The 20,304-nt window shown below is 41.0% G+C and overlaps 1 protein-coding gene across 1 annotated transcript in view; it reads left to right on the top strand.

Moving 5' to 3' along the window:
• The window catches only part of CDC42EP3 (CDC42 effector protein 3), a 48,703-nt gene extending 32,845 nt beyond the window's left edge, over positions 1-15,858 (top strand). The window contains exons 2-3 of the mRNA XM_060753990.2: positions 6,856-6,906; positions 13,208-15,858. Of these exons, the coding sequence (XP_060609973.2) occupies positions 13,485-14,261 (777 nt within the window). The 5' untranslated portion in view covers positions 6,856-6,906; positions 13,208-13,484 and the 3' untranslated portion in view covers positions 14,262-15,858. The remainder of the gene's footprint in view (positions 1-6,855; positions 6,907-13,207) is intronic.
• Positions 15,859-20,304: the final 4,446 nt, after the last annotated feature.

Raw genomic sequence — 20,304 nt, 5'->3', positions numbered from 1 at the left:
GAAAATTGTTGTTTAGCCATAAGAGCCTATTGAAACATGCAAGAGAGTTCAAGTAGAGTCCTGATGAGCTTGCATTATCTCAAAATGCATTTCCAACAGCCTTTGCTTAAAATGCTTGAAGAACTGTATTCATAGATTTAGAGAGCTATGCCTTGGTAAGAAAGGGAAAGGAATTGCTTGATCCCCAGGGTGCACGTTTTGTGATCGAAATCCAATTTTAGTCCCATTCAGCCAACCATAGATAGAATCAGTGTTCATGTCCCAAATTCTCATCTAGTCAATGAGACTACTCCCATTATGATTAATAATTGGAATATTTATTTATTTATTTATCATGTCAGAAGTGAATTGAGGGTACAGTTGTAATGTATTTAAAAACACAAACAAAATTAAAAATTTGCCATTATGCTAAATGTCCTTTGACCAGTAGTTGGCCACTTGGAGTGCCTCTTGTGTTGCTATAAGAGATCTTTCATTGTGCATGTGGCAGGACTCAGGTTGCATTGTAGTAGGTGGTCTGTGGTTTGCTCTTCTCCACACTCCCATGTCGTGGACTCCACTTTGAGGCCCCATTTCTTAAGGTTGGCTCTGCATCTCATGGTGCCAGAGCTCAGTCTGTTCAGTGCCTTCCAAGTTGCCCAGTATTCTGTGTGCCCAGGAGGGAGTCTCTCATTTGGTATCATCCATGGATTGAGGTTCTGGGTTTTAGCCTGTCACTTTTGGACTCTCGCTTGCTGAGGTGTTCCTGCAGGTATCTTTGTAGATCTCAGAATGCTCTGCAGCATGCAACCAAATAAATAATTGGAATTAGTCCACTACATGCAGGAAATTCTAATAAACTCCCAGTTCTTTCACAGTTTGACAGGAAAGAGTTGACTTGGGTATCATTAAATATGGGAATCAATTAAAATGCATATTGTTTGGGATTTTTATATGATATTTCTTTCTGTGTGCTATGTAGTCCAGACAACTTCTGTAAATTTGTCTCATGTTCAGGAGCATGAATTATTGCATGCAGAGAAGCTCCACATTTCATTTTACAGCCAAATTTGTGTGTGTGTTTCTCTCTAGTTTAAAGGAGTAACAGAAGACAGTGGATCAGGAGAATAGTCCCTATGTGCTATGTTTCTTGCTGTATTCTTCAGGAAAGCCCTATACACCCCAGTGGTGTCCTTATTAGCAAGGAAAACATATTTAACACTGTCCCATGTTGTCATGGTTGCTTCTGATGTCTTGGAATTAAGACAGGGTCATACATGCATCCATCAAGTGACTATCACTGATCATATGGAATCTGGAAATCTGTGTCCTCATTGTGAAAGATCATGTGGATACAAGTAGGTCTCTACAGTCAGTTACGGACCTACCACCAAGAATCTACCCTTGGAAGACAATCGTACTCGGCCACAAGCGATAATCGATGATGATGATGATGATGATGATTACAGATCAGACCCTACAGAAAGAATCACAATCAGATAATTATTTTCAAGGGAGGCAGCACATACATTTTGTTGTTGATACAAAGATATGTGCATGTATGAAAAAACTGTTAAGCTTCTCCAGTGCTACATCCATAAACAGCGCCCCAGATCTAGTAGATTTTTTTCTCTTTGTATTTTTGGCCAGATTATGGGTAAAAATGGTGAGGGGATTCTGAAAGTTGTAGTCCAACATGTAGACTGTCAGGTATGGTTTTAGAATAGCACAAAGATTCATTTCATGTTACACCGGTGTCCAGTCATTGGTCATAGCCACATGAGGGTTCTGGGAAATTACATCTTAGCTAAATTAAACATAACTCCTACAGTCTTCACCTCCTGTCTATCTTAGTAAATGCATTGCCAGTAACTATTATGCAAATATTTATAGTGGATTTTGTTGTGAAAGAAATATTTCTTTTGGTCCAATAGCTACCACAAAGCCATATTTTCCAGACTTAAAACGGGATTTGAGCTTGGATAAATGAATGAAACGTAAGTTCTCCTTGGAACCCGGCACTTGTCCCCAGTAAAACAAAACGTGTCCAAGTGAAACAAAACAAAAATAAATAAATAACCCTTTCAACACTGAATTTCATTCACTAAGTTTTAAAATATTCCACATGGTATAAGTTGCAAACAAATCTTTCTGTGTTTCTTCTACAAGACAGGATACTAGTTTGAGCTCAGGGATAGTCAGATGCTAGACTTGATTCTACAAAGGTGTTGGTGTGATTTGCTGTGTATGTATGTATTTAATTACAATATTTGTATCTTCCCCTGTGTCACAAAATATGTCACAAGGACAGCACCCAAATACAATGAATTTAAAATAGCAAGGAATAACATATACTTATGGGAAGGTTATCGTCAAGGTTTTTTGATCCATACTTGTTTAAAAAAATACTTTCCATTAGGAAAGCTTGAAGTAACCACAAGTAAAGGTTTCAGTTCCTGGATTTATAATCCTTCCCATCTAAGTGTGTTTGTATATAGGATTTATATCCCACCCTTCATAGAATCATAGAATCATTGAGTTGGAAGAGACCTCATGGGCCATCCAGTCCAACCCCCTGCCAAGAAGCAGGAAAATCGCATTCAAAGCATCCCCGACAGATGGCCACCCAGCCTCTGTTTAAAAGCCTCCAAAGAAGGAGCCTCCACCAGAGAGTTCCACTGCTGAACAGCTCTCACAGTTAGGAAGTTCTTCCTGTGGAAATTCTTAGGAAGTTCTGCTTCAGTGAAAGAAAATCTCCCAAAATGGCTTATACATCATTAATTTGTCAAAACTAAGTAATAATCTAAAAAGACACACGGGAAAATGGCTGGGGGAAGGGAAAATTGTACCATGTACCATGAATATATGCTAGAAGATTAGTTTATGGTTGCAATTTCCAAAGTCATGCAACAAAATCAAAAAAAGTTCCATGGCACCATGAGCTTTTACCTTCTTCAGGTGCATGAAGTGTCAAGTTCAGGTGTATCATTAATGCTGTATTTAGAGTAATGTTACCATATGATTCCAAAGAAAAAGCTGATAAAAAATATCATAATTGTAACTAGAAGAGTAAAGATTACATCCTTCCTAGCAAAGGGTATAGATATCTAGAAACTATAGGTTCTTTTTGGAGGACAAAAGGAAATGGTAGAAAGGAAATGGGTTTGATTGTTAGAAAATGTGAGAGATGTGAGAAGCTGTCTCTTGATGATGAAGGGAATTTACCCAGTAGAGTGGATACTCATTGCCTTATATTCAACATGTAAAATTTTGTCCATCTTTGATCATGATGGAGTGTGGTGGAGGCTCCTTATTTGGAGGATTTTAAACAGAGGTTGGATGGTCATCTGTCAGGGGTGTTTCAAATGCGATTTTCCTGCTTCTTGACAGAGGGTTGGACTGGATGACCCATGAGGTCTCTTCCAACTATGATTCTATGATTGTCTGAAGTTTCATTATTATTGGTACCAAATTCTTCCATTAAACCCATTTGTTTTATTGGGTGCTTTTAAGTATTTTAATATCCCGTCTCTAGTTAGGGCCCCAAAAGACAAAAGTGCACCAGAGGATTAAGTGAATATGTTTTCTTTTTCAACATAGCCTATAGTTAGCCATTCCATTTTAAACATTTTGACTATGAGATTAAATAGGAAGATTGGCTGATTGAGTTGAACTGAGGTGTGAATTAATTGTTTCTATCCCAGTCCAGGAGCCCCCAGTGGTGCAGCAGGTTAAACCACTGAGCTGGTGAACTTGCTGACCAAAAGATCAGTGATTCAAATCCGGGGAGCGGGTGATAAGCTCCTGCTGTTAGCCCCAGCTTCTGCCAACCTAGCAGTTCAAAAACAGGCAAATGTGAGTAGATCAATAGGTACCACTTTGGCAGGAAGGTAACAGTACTCCATGTATTCATGCTGGCCACATGACCTTGGAGGCATCTATGGACAGCGCTGGCTCTTTGGCTTAGAAATTGAGATGAGCACCACCCCCCAAAGTCAGACACGACTAGACTTAATGTCAAGGGAAACCTTTACCTTTAATCCCAGTCCTATCCACAAAGATACTGAAAGGAAAAGAGAGAAAAAAAAACTTTTTTATGGACATCTTAGGGCCATTGTTTCAGGATTCACATGGGATGATTTCAAATCAAACCACAAGCTTTGACTTCAGTTTATCCAAACTGATCTGAGCTGTAAATCAGCAATTCTATTTGTGCAAAAATCCAACCATTTAAAGGCCTGAAGATGGTACATACTGACCTCCATTCAGTCATGCAGTTGTAAAGGCATAAAACACCTGAAGTTTCTAAGACACTAAAAACAGAAAACCTATTTTTTAAAAAAAAAAATAGAAAAAAATAAGCTGTTCACTTGGGTGTCCAAGCAATATTTGCATGAGTTCTGGGTAAAAAATTAAACTTTGGATTTAGCATAGTTAATCGCCAACTATTGGGTGTTGCAATAAATATTCAAGCTCTTAATAGATGCCCCAGACCAATACATAACAAAGGCAGAAGGTCAACCTGCTAGTTCAGGGATATGAAAAAAATCTGACAGCATTTTAAGCAAAGACAATATAAATGTTGAGCAATGTTGGGACAAGAACTCAGCCTTGTTTGATTCTGTTATGGATAAGTATAGATCTAGTTCATAAGTGGGCAACTTCAAACAGGCCATTTTTCTTTTTTGGTCCAGACAGCATGATGCAGCATCACCTTTCAGTATCCCCAAGTAACTAGATATCACATCCAGTCAGTATTCTAAACCAACTTTAACCCTCTGTTTTGGAGTTGGGGCAGGGGCAGGCAATTAGGGGAGCAAAGTGTTGTCTTTTTCTGCACTTTTGAGAAATATGTGGTGGTAGGGGCCAAAAAATCATCCTAAAGCTAGCCTGGAAAACAAAATCAATGGTGCCTTTGAGCAGCTTTTAAGGAAACCCCATTGGTCTCGTTTAGGGATACTGAGAGCAACATGGCAGCCACTGGACCACCCCGATCTAGTCCAATTTCCCTTACGATTCCATCTCACTAGTAGGTAGGCTCTGTCATAAGAATAAGAATCAATCCGCTGATGGCTTCACATTTTTGCCATAAACTGGTCTTGTCTATAAAAGTTGTGTAAAGCCTCCCCCACCCAAGCAGAGGAAGCATGTATTTCCACTAGATGTAATTGTAATATTAATGTTTGATCAGCTAAAGCGTTTATTGTTGCATACCTTCTAGTTGTTTCCACCTTACAGCAACCTAAGACAAAATGATGATGGGGCTGCTGTTTTGTCAAGATTTGTTCAGAGGGGTTTGCTTTTGCCCAAAGTGTAGAATTGTTGTTGTTGTATGTCTTCAAGTTGTTTTCAGGCTGTGGCAACCCTAATGGGAATCTTTCACAGGGTTTTCTTAGCAAGGTTGGTTCAGAAGAAGTTTGTCACTGGATTTCTCTTAGTGTATAACTGAGACATGAACAAACTTTGACTGTCCAGGTGTTTTGGACTTCAACTCCCACAATTCCTAACAGTCCCAGGCCCTTTCCGTGGCAGAGGGGGAAAAGGAAAGGTTCTGAGGCTGTTAGGAATTGTGGGAGTTGAAGTCCGAAACACCTGGAGGGCCAAAATTTGCCCATGCCTGGTATAACTCAGCTCTCAAATCATGCTGGCAAACTGAAGAAGACCCTCACTTGAAACCTGCTTGCTTCTCCTCCCAAAATGTTTTTCTCCTTTGTCCAACTTGATAAATTCTCTGGCAGATGAGGAATGTGTAACTCGCTGATAATGCTTAAAAGACAGATTAGTCTGTAATTGGCAAAATCCAATATTTTACAATAGTTTTTACAAATTGTAATAATAATTACAAGCCTCCAGTTGGATGGAATGCATACATCAGATCAGTGCAAGTAAACAAACATCAGTGGCCCACCACACCAAATTTGGCTTATACCAGTGGTTCCCAACTTTTTTTTGATCAGGGACCACTTTGACCAGGGACCATTCTCCAACTTTAGTACCAAAAGTGCTACGAATCAGTTTTTGGTCAACTTTAGTTTTGGTTTTATTTGGGGTGCTGATTCAGAAAATTGCATTGGATAGACCACATCAGCTCTAGTCTCTGATGCAGAACATAGGCCATCCAGTAGTTCCTATCTGCTCACTCACAGAAAACCATGTTTAATAGGCCTCAGCACTATAAGAGGGACCAGTTGCTCTTGTTGCAATTGTGTAGTAAGGGTGAGGCTACGGATCATATTTTAGTCCTTGCGGACCACTGATGGTCCACAGACTATAGGTTGGCAACCACGGGCTTAAACCAGTCAAGTGGGATATATTCCCCGGGATGATCGGCTATATCAAACAACTTTCTGATATAAATTCATTTGAACTGAGATATCAACTCATGATCTCTACAAGAGTTTCAACCTTACAGAAACAAAGATACTTGGAGTCAGGGGAACTTTTTAAATCTAGTTCAATTGATAAACCAGCTTTGTTGAGTTCATTGCTTTAGGATTCATATCATGTGATTTTAGATAAGCCAAGAATTTGTGATATCTGTTGAATTTTGGCTAATAGCAGGATTAATTAAAGTGAAGTATGAATAGTGAAATGATGAATTGGTCTTTCTTCAATAATCCAGTCAAAAGAGTACCAAATCCATTCGGTAGAATAACAATGATGCTCAACAGAACAACAAATTAAATTAATAGAGTAAAAAAGATACTGAAAAAGGAAAAAGTCTTTTAAGTCAAATTAAATTCAGTAGCTTGTCTTCAGAACCATTGTTTGAGGATTAATATGGAATTATTTCACATTATCCAATGGGTGAAAAGGCAGTGCATAAAAGAGAGGGTTTTCAGGTAATATTTCACTAACTCTTCTCGTCTCTTCCAGAAAGCAGTGCTTTGCTGCAGAATTTTCTACTGGATCCCAAACATACAGAAGGTAAGTTTTTGCCTCAATTCTTCTTTGCTACTTGAGAAATGAAACTTCATACATCATGCCTGCAACATCGTTTATTTTAATTTTTTTTAAAAAAACATTAGTCTTCTAACATTTAGTAAATTACAATGTGTATATATATTTTAGTAAGGAATAGGAAATGTTGGCTTATGAGACACTATAAATCTTGTATTATGTTTTATGATGGTGGCCTGTGTATTTAGGATTGCCAGAGTGAAAATGTGAAGCAGCTAATATACCTTCAGTGGTTTTGTGGCAGAAAGAGTTTCAGCAGATGTTGTTTGTTACCATCTTGGGTGACAAGCATCATCTGCTAAAATCTTATGCCTGCTTTTTAAAAGTACAGACACTCTTTCCAGTTTTCAGTACTATTTGTAAAGTACTGTATCCAGGAACTTAAAAAAAATCATCCTGGTATTTAGACCATGTGCTCAAAGGTTTGCGTATTTGTGTTTTAATTGTTTCATAAAAGACAAGCTAAAGACAAGTCTGAATTGTTAAAAGTATATTGGATAATTCATGATCTTTCAAAAAGTTTAAATGAAATGTTTCACTAAGCTGGCATGAAAATAATTTTGCCTTGAGACCTTGCAATCACAACTAGCTTAAGTTTCTTTTACCCCCGGTTGGCTTATCTTACCCACAGTGAGTTTATTATGCCCCTTTGGGTCCAAGTAAAATATATAGGGAGGCATAGTATGACCTATATATTGAAATTTAATATAAAATGCATATGCAAACTTTCTCTAAATGTTTTTATAAATTATTACAATTTAAAATTTGTTGTTTGTTGAATATTTTCCAGCAAAGTTCTTAGTAAAACATTGATGCAAAAACTGACATTGAAAATTTTTATCAATTTTATTGGCTCAAAGTAGAAATGGGTCGTGTGTGTCCTTTTTGATCTGGCTGAACTGCCATTCTCATCATCCTTCACCATTGACTGTACTGGCTAAGGCTGAGGGAAGATGGAATTTAGCAACATCAGAAAGACCTAACTTTTCCCATTTTCATTTAGGGTAGTGATTCTTCTCAGGAGTTTTGACCTACAACTCCCAGAAATCCCAGCCAGTTTACCAGCTGTTGGGATTTCTGGGAGTTGAAGGCCAAAACATCTGGGGACCCACAGGTTGAGAACCACTGATTTGGGGCATTTGTATGATGTTATTTTAGATTTATTTTAATTTTGTGTGCATGTTTATTGCATGTTTATATTCAACCATCTGTTGTTTGTTTTGTTTTGTTTATTCCCATAAACAAACCTTGATTTTACTATTTATATAAAAAAAAGTCAAAGGACCTCATCACATGGGGCTTGGGCTCCATTTTGGAAGCATCCTAGGACAGAGCTTGAGAACACAAGTGGCTACCTGTGTTCACATTAGCTAAGCCAGAAACAGTGTGGGGAGGAAGCTGGGCAGTTATAGTTTCCCCCATGTGATGGGAAGGGAGCGATGTGGGGTACTTAACACTGGTTTCCCCCTGCTGCCAGAAGGATCTGCCCCACTGCTTAATGGCTCCCCCCATTGTCCTCTGGCTTAAAGACCTCATTGCAATGAGGTCCAAAGTACTGTATATTTGGTGGCTGATCCACATAGACACCTACATACTGTGATGGATCTGGACCAAACTTGGCACACATACCCTTCATTATACAATCTAAAGTAACAATGGCTTTGATCTTTTAAAAAAAATCCTGTTTGGGGGCAAGAATCCAAAAACCATTAGAAAATGCATCACTCAGATACAACAACAAGAGGGGAGTATATAGATAGAAGGAATTAGCTACTGGCAGGCATTTTTAAAAATACACCATGAGGCTTCAAATGAGGCAAAAAACACAACTGTGAAGACCACAGTTGGGACATCTACCCCATGAGGAAGTTAGGAATTTAATGAAGATTTATATTTTGGAAGTGATGTGTGTGTCCTTATATTCCTGCACCTTGCTCTGAGAGACTATGAGAGACTATGACTTTCAAGTGAATTCTGGATGTGGTGCCATTTAGGCTATAAAAATACCCTAGCATGAGTCCTAGGATGAGCCAAAACAACTCCACTTAGCCTGAAGGGAGTTTAAGTGCCTTTGCACACTACACAGTTACAGTATTATGATCCCACTTTAACTGCCATGGCAGCATCCTAAAGAATCCTAATATTTGAATATGTTGTTGTTGTTCATTCGTTCAGTCGTCTCCGACTCTTCGTGACCTCATGGACCAGCCCACGCCAGAGCTCCCTGTCGGCCGTCACCACCCCCAGCTCCTTCAAGGTCAGTCCAGTCACTTCAAGGATGCCATCCATCCATCTTGCCCTAGGTCGGCCCCTCTTCCTTTTGCCTTCCACTTTCCCCAGCATAATTGTCTTCTCTAGGCTTTCCTGTCTCCTCATGATGTGGCCAAAGTACTTCAACTTTGTCTCTAGTATCCTTCCTTCCAGTGAGCAGCCGGGCTTTATTTCCTGGAGGATGGACTGGTTGGATCTTCTCGCAGTCCAAGGCACTCTCAGCACTTTCCTCCAGCACCACAGCTCAAAAGCATCGATCTTCCTTCGCTCAGCCTTCCCTAAGGTCCAGCTCTCACATCCGTAGGTTACTACAGGGAATACCATGGCTTGGACTAGGCGGATCTTTTTTGCCAGTCTGATGTCTCTACTCTTTACTATTTTATCGAGACTGGACATTGCTCTCCTCCCAAGAAGTAAGCGTCTTCTGATTTCCTGGCCACAGTCTGCATCTGCAGTAATCTTTGCGCCTAGAAATACAAAGTCTGTCACGGCCTCCACATTTTCTCCCTCTATTTTCCAGTTGTCAATCATTCTTGTTGCCATAATCTTGGTTTTTTTGACGTTCAGCTGCAACCCGGCTTTTGCGCTTTCTTCTTTCACCTTGATTAGAAGGCTCCTCAGCTCCTCCTCGCTTTCGGCCATCAGAGTGGTGTCATCTGCATATCTGAGGTTGTTAATGTTTCTTCCAGCAATTTTCATCCCAGCTTTGCATTCATCAAGCCCCGCACATCGCATGATGTGTTCTGCATACAAGTTAAAAAGGTTGGGTGAGAGTATGCAGCCTTGCCGTACGCCTTTCCCAATCTTGAACCAGTCTGTTGTTCCGTGGTCAGTTCTTACTGTTGCTACTTGGTCCTTGTACAGATTCCTCAGGAGAGAGACAAGGTGGCTTGGGATGCCCATCCCACCAAGAACTTGCCACAATTTATTATGATCCACACAGTCAAAGGCTTTAGAATAGTCAATGAAGCAGAAGTAGATGTTTTTCTGAAACTCCCTGCCTTTCTCCATTATCCAGCGGATATTGGCAATCTGGTCTCTCGTTCCTCTGCCTTTTCTAAACCCAGCTTGAACGTCTGGCAGCTCTTGCTCCATGTATTGCTGGAGTCTTCCTTGCAGGATCTTGAGCATTACCTTACTGGCATGAGAAATAAGGGCCACTGTACGGAAGTTGGAGCAGTCTTTCGCATTTCCCTTTTTTGGTATGGGGATGTAAGTTGATTTTTTCCAGTCTGATGGCCATTCTTGTGTTTTCCATATTTGCTGGCATATGGCATGCATCACCTTGACAGCATCATCTTTTAAGATTTTAAACAGTTCAGCTGGGATCCCGTCGTCTCCTGCTGCCTTGTTGTTAGCAATGCTTCTTAAGGCCCATTCAACCTCACTCCTCAGGGTGTCTGGTTCTAATTCATTCACCGCACCGTCAAAGCTATCCTCGATATTGTTATCCTTCCTATACAGATCTTCTGTATAATCTCGCCACCTTCTCTTGATCTCTTCAGCTTCTGTTAGGTCCCTGCCATCTTTGTTTCTTATCATACCAATTTTTGCCTGAAATTTACCTCCAATGTTTCTAATTTTCTGGAAGAGGTCTCTTGTCCTTCCTATTCTGTTGTCTTCTTCCACTTCCATGCATTGCTTGTTTAAAAATAGTTCCTTGTCTCTTCTGGCTAACCTCTGGAATTGCGCATTTAACTGGGCATATCTCCCCTTATCCCTGTTTCCTTTTGCTTTCCTCCTTTCTTGGGCTACTTCCAGTGTCTCAGCAGACAACCATTTTGCCTTCTTGGTTTTCTTTTTCTTTGGGACGTACTTTGTTGCCGCCTCCTGAACAATGTCGCGGACTTCTGTCCATAGTTCTTCTGGGACTCTGTTTACTAAATCTAGCCCTTCAAATCTGTTCTTCACTTCCACTGTGTATTTGCTAGGAATCTTAGTGAGATCATATCTAACTGGTCTGTGTATTTTTCCTGATCTCTTTAGTTTTATTCTAAATTGGGCAATAAGAAGTTCGTGATCTGAGCTACAGTCAGCCCCAGGTCTTGTTTTCACCAACTGGATGGATGTCCGCCACCTTTGGCTGCAAAGAATGTAGTCAATCTGATTTCGGTGCTGACCATCTGGTGAAGTCCATGTATAAAGCCGTCTTTTAGGTTGTTGGAAGAGAGTATTCGTTATACACAGCGAGTTTTCCTGGCAGAATTCTATCAGCCTGCGTCCCGCTTCATTTTGTTCTCCCAGACCATGCTTGCCTGTGATCCCAGTTGTCATTTGACTTCCCACCTTGGCATTCCAGTCTCCTGTAATGAAAATAATGTCTCTTTTTGGTGTATTATCCAGTAGGTCCTGCAGATCCTCATAGCAGATCTACTTCTGCTTCTTCAGCAGCTGTGGTTGGGGCGTATATTTGGATCACTGTAATGTTGAAAGGCTTTCCTCGCACTCGAATTGAGATCATTCTGTCATTTTTTGGGTTGTATCCAAGCACTGCTTTAGCGAATTTCTTATTAATTATGAAGGCTACTCCATTTCTTCTATGTTCCTCTTGTCCACAGTAGTAGATCTGGTGGTCATCTGATGTGAAGTGGCCCATTCCAGTCCATTTCAGTTCACTGACCCCCAGAATGTCTATCTTTAGTCTTGACATCTCACCAATAACAACATCCAATTTGCCCTGGCTCATAGATCTTACATTCCAGGTTCCTATGGTGTGTTGATCTTTAGAGCATCGGATTCGTCGTTCACCTCCAGTACCGTCGGCCGCTAGCCTTCCTTTCGGCTTTGAGCTAGCTGCGTCATCACATCTGGGGCTAGTTGAACTTATCCTCTGCTCCTCCCCAGTAGCATTTTGGCCATCTTCCGACCTGGGAGTCCCATCTTCCAATGGCATACCGACATATCTCTGGTTGTACTGGTCCATTTAGTTTTCTTGGCAAGGATACTGGGGTGGTTTGCCGTTGCCTTCCCCAGGGATCACGCTTGGTCTGACCTCTCTGCCACGACCGTCCCGTCTTGGGTGGCCCTTCACGGTTTCGCTCATGACATCATTGAGGTGCTCAAGCTCCAGCGCCACAACAAGGCGGCGACCCTTTTGAATATAGGAATGCATTATTTTCTTTGGCTGAGGATTTTAAACACAGCTACCAAATCTGGCTATTCCAGGATTCTGTAGGATGCAACCATGGCAGTTAAAGTGGAATCATAGTGCTATAAATCTGTAATGGGAATGGGTCCTTACTCCCAGCACATATGGCGGGCACCAGAATGGGGACAGTATGGTAGACACAATCCACCTGAGTAATTAATTAACATAAAGAGGCAGTAGCTTGATTATTTTCATCTTGCAGTGAAATAGTTCTCACCCTAGTTCCTTCGACATGGACCGGATATCATGCTATTCAGCCAGCCTGTCTGGGCTTGCCAAATTATGCAACCAAGATGGAGGGGCAAGTAAGGGCATTGTTTGAAGCAATTGCCCAGATAAGCCCCCAAATTTGTAGGCATCTGTTAAAACAATTCCAGCTTTGATCTTTCCAACTACACATACAAAGATATTACAGTTTTAGGTTTCAAAGGGATACAAAAGATATGTTTATAAACCTCTGCTTTTAAATATTGGAGGGACTTTTTGGTACAGATGTTTAGCACTGCGTCTGGAATGTCCAAGAGGTGTGGGCCTTGCCTGGCACTGAGATAGAAAATGACTGGCTCGCTAAGGAAAGCAAGAAACCAAGATAGGAAGCTTATTAAGTGAGTTGTGTTTGGCAACCGTGTCTAAGGAGCTCTAGCTTCAAAAATGTACAAAGTCAGGGAAAAGGTTAGTTAGCTCTTGTTGGACGGATCCTTTTATCCTGCTTAATGAAGGGAAGCAACATCATAGAGCTAATCTCCATGCTGGAACTGTCAAGAGCACCGTTAATTGTTTTTGCAAATATGAGATTGAATGAACCATGAAGAGCCAGTTAATAATAACCCATTTTTATTTGTCGTGCAGGTTTCTGAGGTCTTGGAAGCAAGTGAGCAACTCTCACAGCCTTGGCACAGTGTCAGCTGCTTTACCTCAAGGAGAAAACGCACATTAAAGTTCGCCGCCTTGAAAAATTTGGTTTCCCAGAAGGCATCTGCAGTGGTTTGAATTTGTAAGTGATGCCGGCAGCGCTGACGTGACTAACACCTAAGAATTTGTGAGAGAAGAACGGCCCAGACTTCTGAACTATTTTTTTTTAGTATTTTCTTATTCTTTGTCTCTTTCCAACAAACTCTGCCAAAGTATGCCAGCCAAAACCCCCATCTACCTGAAAGCCGACAACAATAAGAAAGGGAAGAAGTTCAAGCTGAGGGACATTTTGTCTCCGGATATGATCAGCCCGCCTCTGGGGGATTTTCGCCACACGATCCATATCGGGAAGGAAGGACAGCACGATGTCTTTGGAGACATCTCCTTTTTGCAAGGAAATTACGAGCTCTTACCTGGGAACGAGGGAGAAACGGCCAGCCAACGTGACGGCCACAGTGAATTTCTGCGGGCAAACAGCACCTCTGACTCTGTGTTTACCGAAACGCCTTCTCCAGTACTCAAAAATGCCATATCCCTTCCTGCTATTGGTGGTTCTCAAGCCCTTACTCTGCCCTTGTTGTCACCGGTGACATTTAATTCAAAGCAGGACTCCTTGGGGCCATTGAGAAACCCCAGGCATAGCTGCGAGCCCGTAATGGAAGAAAAGTTACAGGAGAAAAGCAAACACTTGGAGAATGGGAAAATGTACAAAGATGACATCACATGGGAGCGGAAGGCCCCGTCATCTCATTATTCTAACGGAAGAGACAGTCATTCATCCAGCCTTTCAGGACAATACACTGAATGGGGAACAGAGGAATTTTTTGACCACAGTCATCTCTCCTGTGATTTCACCAAGACTCAGTGGTCCCAGCCTAAGCCAGATGATGCCCTTTCGGATCTGGCAGAGCCGCTTCTTTCTTTGCAGCTTGACCTTGGACCTTCACTTTTGGATGAAGTGCTCAGTGTAATGGATAAAAACAAATCATAGAACCTGCTGCTCCTTTCAGCCTGGTCATTAATATAGACACAACTTAAAAATATATGGGTATCCTCCATCCCGAGGCACAACAATTGCAGCTGTAATCTTATGCACACACTTCATAGAAAATAAGGATGCATCCTCACTATAGGGTTAAGGCAGGTCGATGCAATTTTTACTGCTAGGTCTCAGTCCTATGGAACCGTGGGATTTGTAGTTTGGTGAGGCACCAGCACTATTGAGGACCTTATAGAATAACATTGTCCATAATTCCATAGCAATGAGCCAAGGCAGATAAAGTGGCATCAAACTGCATTAATTCTACAATGTAGGTACACCCTAAGGCTCAGTAAACTCAGTAAGCCTTATTCTTAATATATATTTGTGCACACCCAATGTGATTTCAATGAGAGAGCTAGGAAATGTTTAATTATCACCCATTAAAAACAAATGGAATTGAAGTATGCTTAACTTCGGGTGAATTCGGCCTTATGTGTATATGTATATGTATATATATATATATGTATAATCAACTCTCTTTGCAGTTGACAGGTTTTCTAAAAACAAATAACTTAAAAACTATTTTTTTACACGATTTCCATGGCTTTTAAACATGGCTAATGTCTCATAATAGGAACATGTTTTAACATCATGATTTTGAATTGCATTAAAATGTTTTCTAAGAGCCAAGACGATGTCGTCACTGTAATATTTGGGTGGATTCTGCAAGTCGGGATCATTTAGTCATTTTTTAAAAAACGTTTTGGTTCTCAAGGACCTCGTATGTGCCACACAGAAGATTTATGAAGTGAAGGTTAAATGTTAATTAGTCCAATATTACTTAATCTGTAAATGCTCTTCTTCCCAGAGTGGTAGTGGGATGGGTTTTTCTTCTAATATAAGCCGTTTTACATTCGGGCTGCACTGTTATTGTTGAGTGTTAATGCATAGTTCAGTGCTCCAATGGGAACGGGGATTTTTTTTTGGGTCTGCTATGGGAAATATACATATCTGGTATAAACTGATGCCACCGAAGTACTTTGTTTTCCTGTATGAAGTTTTGCCTCAAGTTTAGAAATACTACTTTCTTGTACTATATGTCCCAGCATGCTTCCAGTCAACCTGACCAGTGGGATTCTGGGACTCATAGTTAAAAAATAAATAAATTTCAAGCCCTATTCTCTACATGTGTTCTTTCTTGGACAATCCAGTCTAAAAAAATGAAAAGGCAAACTTTAAAGTTGTTGCTTTATTCTATGGGATGGAATTTGTTTTTATGCTCATTAAATACAGAAAGTGTGAGAGAGAGGATTTTACCAGAAAACTATTGTTTGACAATTTCTTGCAACGCCTTTGTATAAACTGTATATTTGTGCGTGTTTGCAGAAAATATGTATTTGCTCTTTTAGCATTGTTCCTTCAGACATTGACACACAAATGCTTAACATTTTGCAATGGATTACTTTTTGGTTTAAGAGAAAGCACCAGCCGTTGTGGATGCGCCTAGGAGGTTGTGCTGCTGCAGTTGGTATTCCAGGGAACAGAAAGATGTTCCCGCATTGCGTAGATACTTTGTGCAATACAATAAAGAAAGAAATGTGGAAAATTGTGTTGATGTGATGATTTGAGCTACACTTTGTAAAGTGATATCTAGTTCAAAAAGTTAAAGGCTGCATACTTTTTCATTTTGCTTGCATTTATGCTTCAGTGGTGCCAAGAGGAATATAACCACCACACTTTAATTAAGATTATTGCTCAGTGCCACAAACTGCACACACTAGAGTTGTGCTTAAAACAAAACAGACTGCAAAATTCCTTCATTCAGAGTCTGACATGCATTGCCATGAAAACATTAGGTGGTTGCATGAGATGGCTGTTCCCTTGTAATGTAGGTTGCCAGTGTTTGTATCAGCGGAGTAAGAGGACCTGCATACCCATACATACAAACATATAAATCTAATGAAATTAATATAGCATTTCTATTACATATTATCTTATTTATTATTTATTTGCCACATTCATATCCCACCCTTTTAAACTCAGAGTGGTGCACATACAGGCACAGTTCGACGCCATACATTACATATCCAGAAAATAAAACATATACATTAAAACATCAGCTAAAAAATATCAACATTAAAATTAAACTCACAAATCCAGTTATCATTGCACCATTCCATGTTCACAAATTTCACTAATCAATTACTGTATCCAAACGCTTGGTCCCATATCCAAGTTTTCATTTTTTTCTCCCTAAAGATCAGGAGGGAGGGGGCTAATCTGATGTCACTAGGGAGATAGTTCCACAGCTGAGGGGCCACCACTAAGAAGGCCTGTCTCTCATCCCCATCAACCACACCTGCAAAGGAGGCGGGATTGAAGGTCCCAAGGTCTTAATCTCCGAGGGCCCGTCCAGGCAGTACCTTTATTACAGTAACTCCTGCAATAAAGAAGGGGCTGTCTAGACAATTTTCTGGGCAGTCCCAAATTAATTTGCTACAAACCAGGAAAACCCTGGTTTGTAGCAAAATAATTTGATAGTGGAAGGTGCGGGATAAACCCACTATTTCCAGTATCTGGACTGCAGTCCAAACACCATTCCCACAGTTTTCTGGACTGGGAATACAGGCCCCCTCTCAAAAGCCCCCAAATCCCTTTGAAAAGTGAAGAAAACTTACCAGGCCTCCAGTACACACTTGGAGCATAGAAATGACGCACTTGGAGAACGGTGGGGGGGGGGGGAGGAAAATTGCACGCACACACACACACACTCCTGGCGTGTCATTTCTCCATGCTGGGAGAGCTGCTTCAAGAGTGTACTGGAGGCCAGGTAACTTTTCTTTACTTTTCAAAGGGGTCTGAGGGCTATGGGGGAGGGGTGAGGGGCTCCAGATGTTGTCCCGGGCCAGTACCGCGAGAGCATCTGGACAGCCACCCCAGAAAGTGCACTCTCTTTTGGGTGTGTGTGAACAGGCACCCAGGAAGACCCGTGTTTTTAAAATGCGGATTCTCCTGGGATAAAGACCTGTCTGGATCCGCCCCGAGATGGTTCATAGAGGGAGATGCATTCGGATAGGTAAGCTGGGCTGGAACCGTTTAGGGCTTAATAGGCTAAAGCCAGCACTTTGAATTGTGCTCGGTAGCAGACTGGCAGCCAGTGGAGCTGACGTAACAGCAGGGTTGTATGCTCCCTGTATGTCGCTCCAGTGGGAAATCTGGCTGCCACCCATTGGACATTAAAACACATAGTCTGATGAAACCATATTGGTGTAAGATTCTTTCATGATATTAAAAAAGAGAGAACCTGCTCAGTCCTTCTATATATCTGTCTATACAGCTCCTCTGCAGCATGAATGGATCAGATCCTTGCTGTCAGTAGTCCCTCCAGATCTGCAATTGTGTGGATGCCAAAAAAATGAGAATGAGCATGTTCCGTAATACTGAATTACATCAATATATGAGCGTATGCCTAAGTGAGTCCACATTTACATTATCAACATTTTATGTATAGGCCCTGATGAGCCACAGTCAATAGAAATTGCAGATCCCGAACTTTGCTAGTATTCCTCTGAAAACAAACTGAATGTATAGGGGCATAAAATCACACTTGTTACTTTATGAAGCAGTGGCTGTACTGATTTCATTACTGCCTTTATAGGGAAAGAGTGTCTATTGTATTTTTTTCTGGAGTAAGATAAACTAAAAGAAATATAACTGAAATGGATTATAGCATGGGATACTACTGCTTTTTCAATAAAGGTAAATAACATGCTAGTGATCATTTCTTTACAGAAAGCCTATAGCAATCAATTTATTGCAGAATTCAGTAGCTTTTGATTTATGAGATGCTTATGAACTACTTCCATCAATCCTCACACTGGTCAGGCTGGGAAGAGCAGATGTGAATTGGGGGGTTCAACAATATCTGGAGAAGCACAGGCTTTCTAGCCCTGGTTTATTGACTAAGGCCTGAAGACTATTAACTAAATTACACCCTCTAAATCAATAGAATGTACTTGCACATACCAATCAACAATTGATTTAGTAGGTCTTACGCTAGTTAGAACAAACTACTGTAATAGGATTTGAGCCTAAGAGGAACAAATGATGTGAAACACTTGAGAAGAGGAGCTGTAAGTCAGACTTGCAGCTCCTGTAGTTAGAGAGCTGTTCCCACTTTCACTTCAAAGGGTACAATGACAAAATAATGTTAAGGTAATGGTTGGCATCCAATTATTTGAAAATGGGTTACAATATTATTTATTTACTTACTTTATTTATACCCCGCCTTTCTCTTCTTGGGGACCAAAGGCAGCTAACAGCCACACAAACTGGTCACCGTTTAAAATAAAGCAAATATATATTTTTTAAAAATTAAATAAACGGTACTGTGTGTATTTAAGTTTTAAAACTCACCAAGCACAAAGTAGCTTCACGCAATAACATCCTGCGGAAACTTACTGGCAGTGCATTGGGTGCAGACCCAAAATTAATAAGAACATCAGCCCTGGCCCTGTCTTACTCAACTTCTGAGTATGCCTGCCCTGTTTGGCACAAGTGTGTCCATGCGAAGCAGGTGAACATAGCACGGAACAAAACATGCAGAATGATCACAGGATGTCGTAAACCTACACCTGTTGATAAACTCTACAAGCTAGCTGGCATTGTCTCCCCTGGTGTGCAACGGGAAGTTGCTGCTAATTGAGAGAAATAAGGTTGAACACTATTGGCCTGCTGGTGGCATGGCAGGTTAAACCACTGAGCTGCTGAACTTGCTGAATGAAAAGTTGGTGGTTCGAATCTGGAAAGCAGGGTGAGCTCCCACTGTTAGACCCAGCTTCTGCCAACTTAGCAGTTTGAAAACTTGCAAATGTGAATAGATCAATAAGTACTTCTTCTATGAGAAGGTAACAGTACTTCATGCAGTCATGCCAGTGACATGACCTTGGAGGTGTCTATGGACAATGCCGGTTGTGCGGCTTAGAAATGGAGATGAGCACCATCCCCCAGTCGCGCATGACTAGACTTAATGTCAGGAGAAACCTTTACCTTTACTTACTGTGAAAGCCATCCTCTGCATGGCTATCAGCCTCCTTCCAATAGATTCAAATCAAGGAAGAGCTTCATGAGAACCACCACTGCTTTTAATGTTCTCCCAGCAACAGCAAGAATATCATTGAAGGCTTTCATGGCCGAAATCACTGGGTTGTTGTAGGTTTTTGAGGGTGTATGGCCATGTTCTAGAAGCATTCTCTCCTAATGTTTCACCTGCATCTATGGCAGGCATCCTCAGAAGTTGTGAGGTCATCACAACCTCTGAGGATGCCTGCCATAGTTGCAGGCAAAACATCAGGAGAGAATGCTTCTAGAATAGGGGTTCTCAAACTTTTTAAACAGAGGGCCAGGGTCCCTTAAGCTGTTGGAGGGCCAGATAATAATTTGAAAAAAAAAATGAATGAATTCCTATGCACACTGCACATATCTTATTTGTAATGCAAAAAAACCCACTTAAAACAATACAATAATTAAAATGAAGAACAATTTTAACAAATATAAACTTATTAGTATTTCAATGGAAAGTGTGGGTCTGCTTTTGGCTGATGAGATAGGATTGTTGTTGTAGTAGTGTCCAGTCGTTTCAGACTAAGGTCGACCCTGAGTGAAGGCCAGGTAAATGACCTTGGAGGGCCGTATCCGGCCCCTTGGCCTTAGTTTGGGGACCCCTGTTCTAGAACATGGCCATACAGCCCAAAAAACCTACAACAACCCAGCAAGAATATCCCCGTGTCCTGCAAAATCAGGCAATTCCAAATAGATGACCCCTCCCATGAGGGTCTTCCTCCAGAGCCAAACCAAGAATGGGCAACTTGGAAGTCCCTGAACAGACTCAGAAGCGGAGTGGGCAGATCAAAAGACAATCTGGCAAAATGGTACCACCTAGAAGAATCCTCCACCTTATGTGACTGTGGAGCAGAACAAACAACTCTGCACCCATGTGCTTGTCCACAATGCCCTGCCTCATGCACAGAGGAAGAATTGCTTAAAGCTACAG

The sequence above is a fragment of the Anolis sagrei genome, chromosome 1 (assembly GCF_037176765.1).
Source record: "Anolis sagrei isolate rAnoSag1 chromosome 1, rAnoSag1.mat, whole genome shotgun sequence".
NCBI lineage: Eukaryota > Metazoa > Chordata > Lepidosauria > Squamata > Dactyloidae > Anolis > Anolis sagrei.
This window is presented reverse-complemented; position numbering and strand designations above follow the sequence as displayed.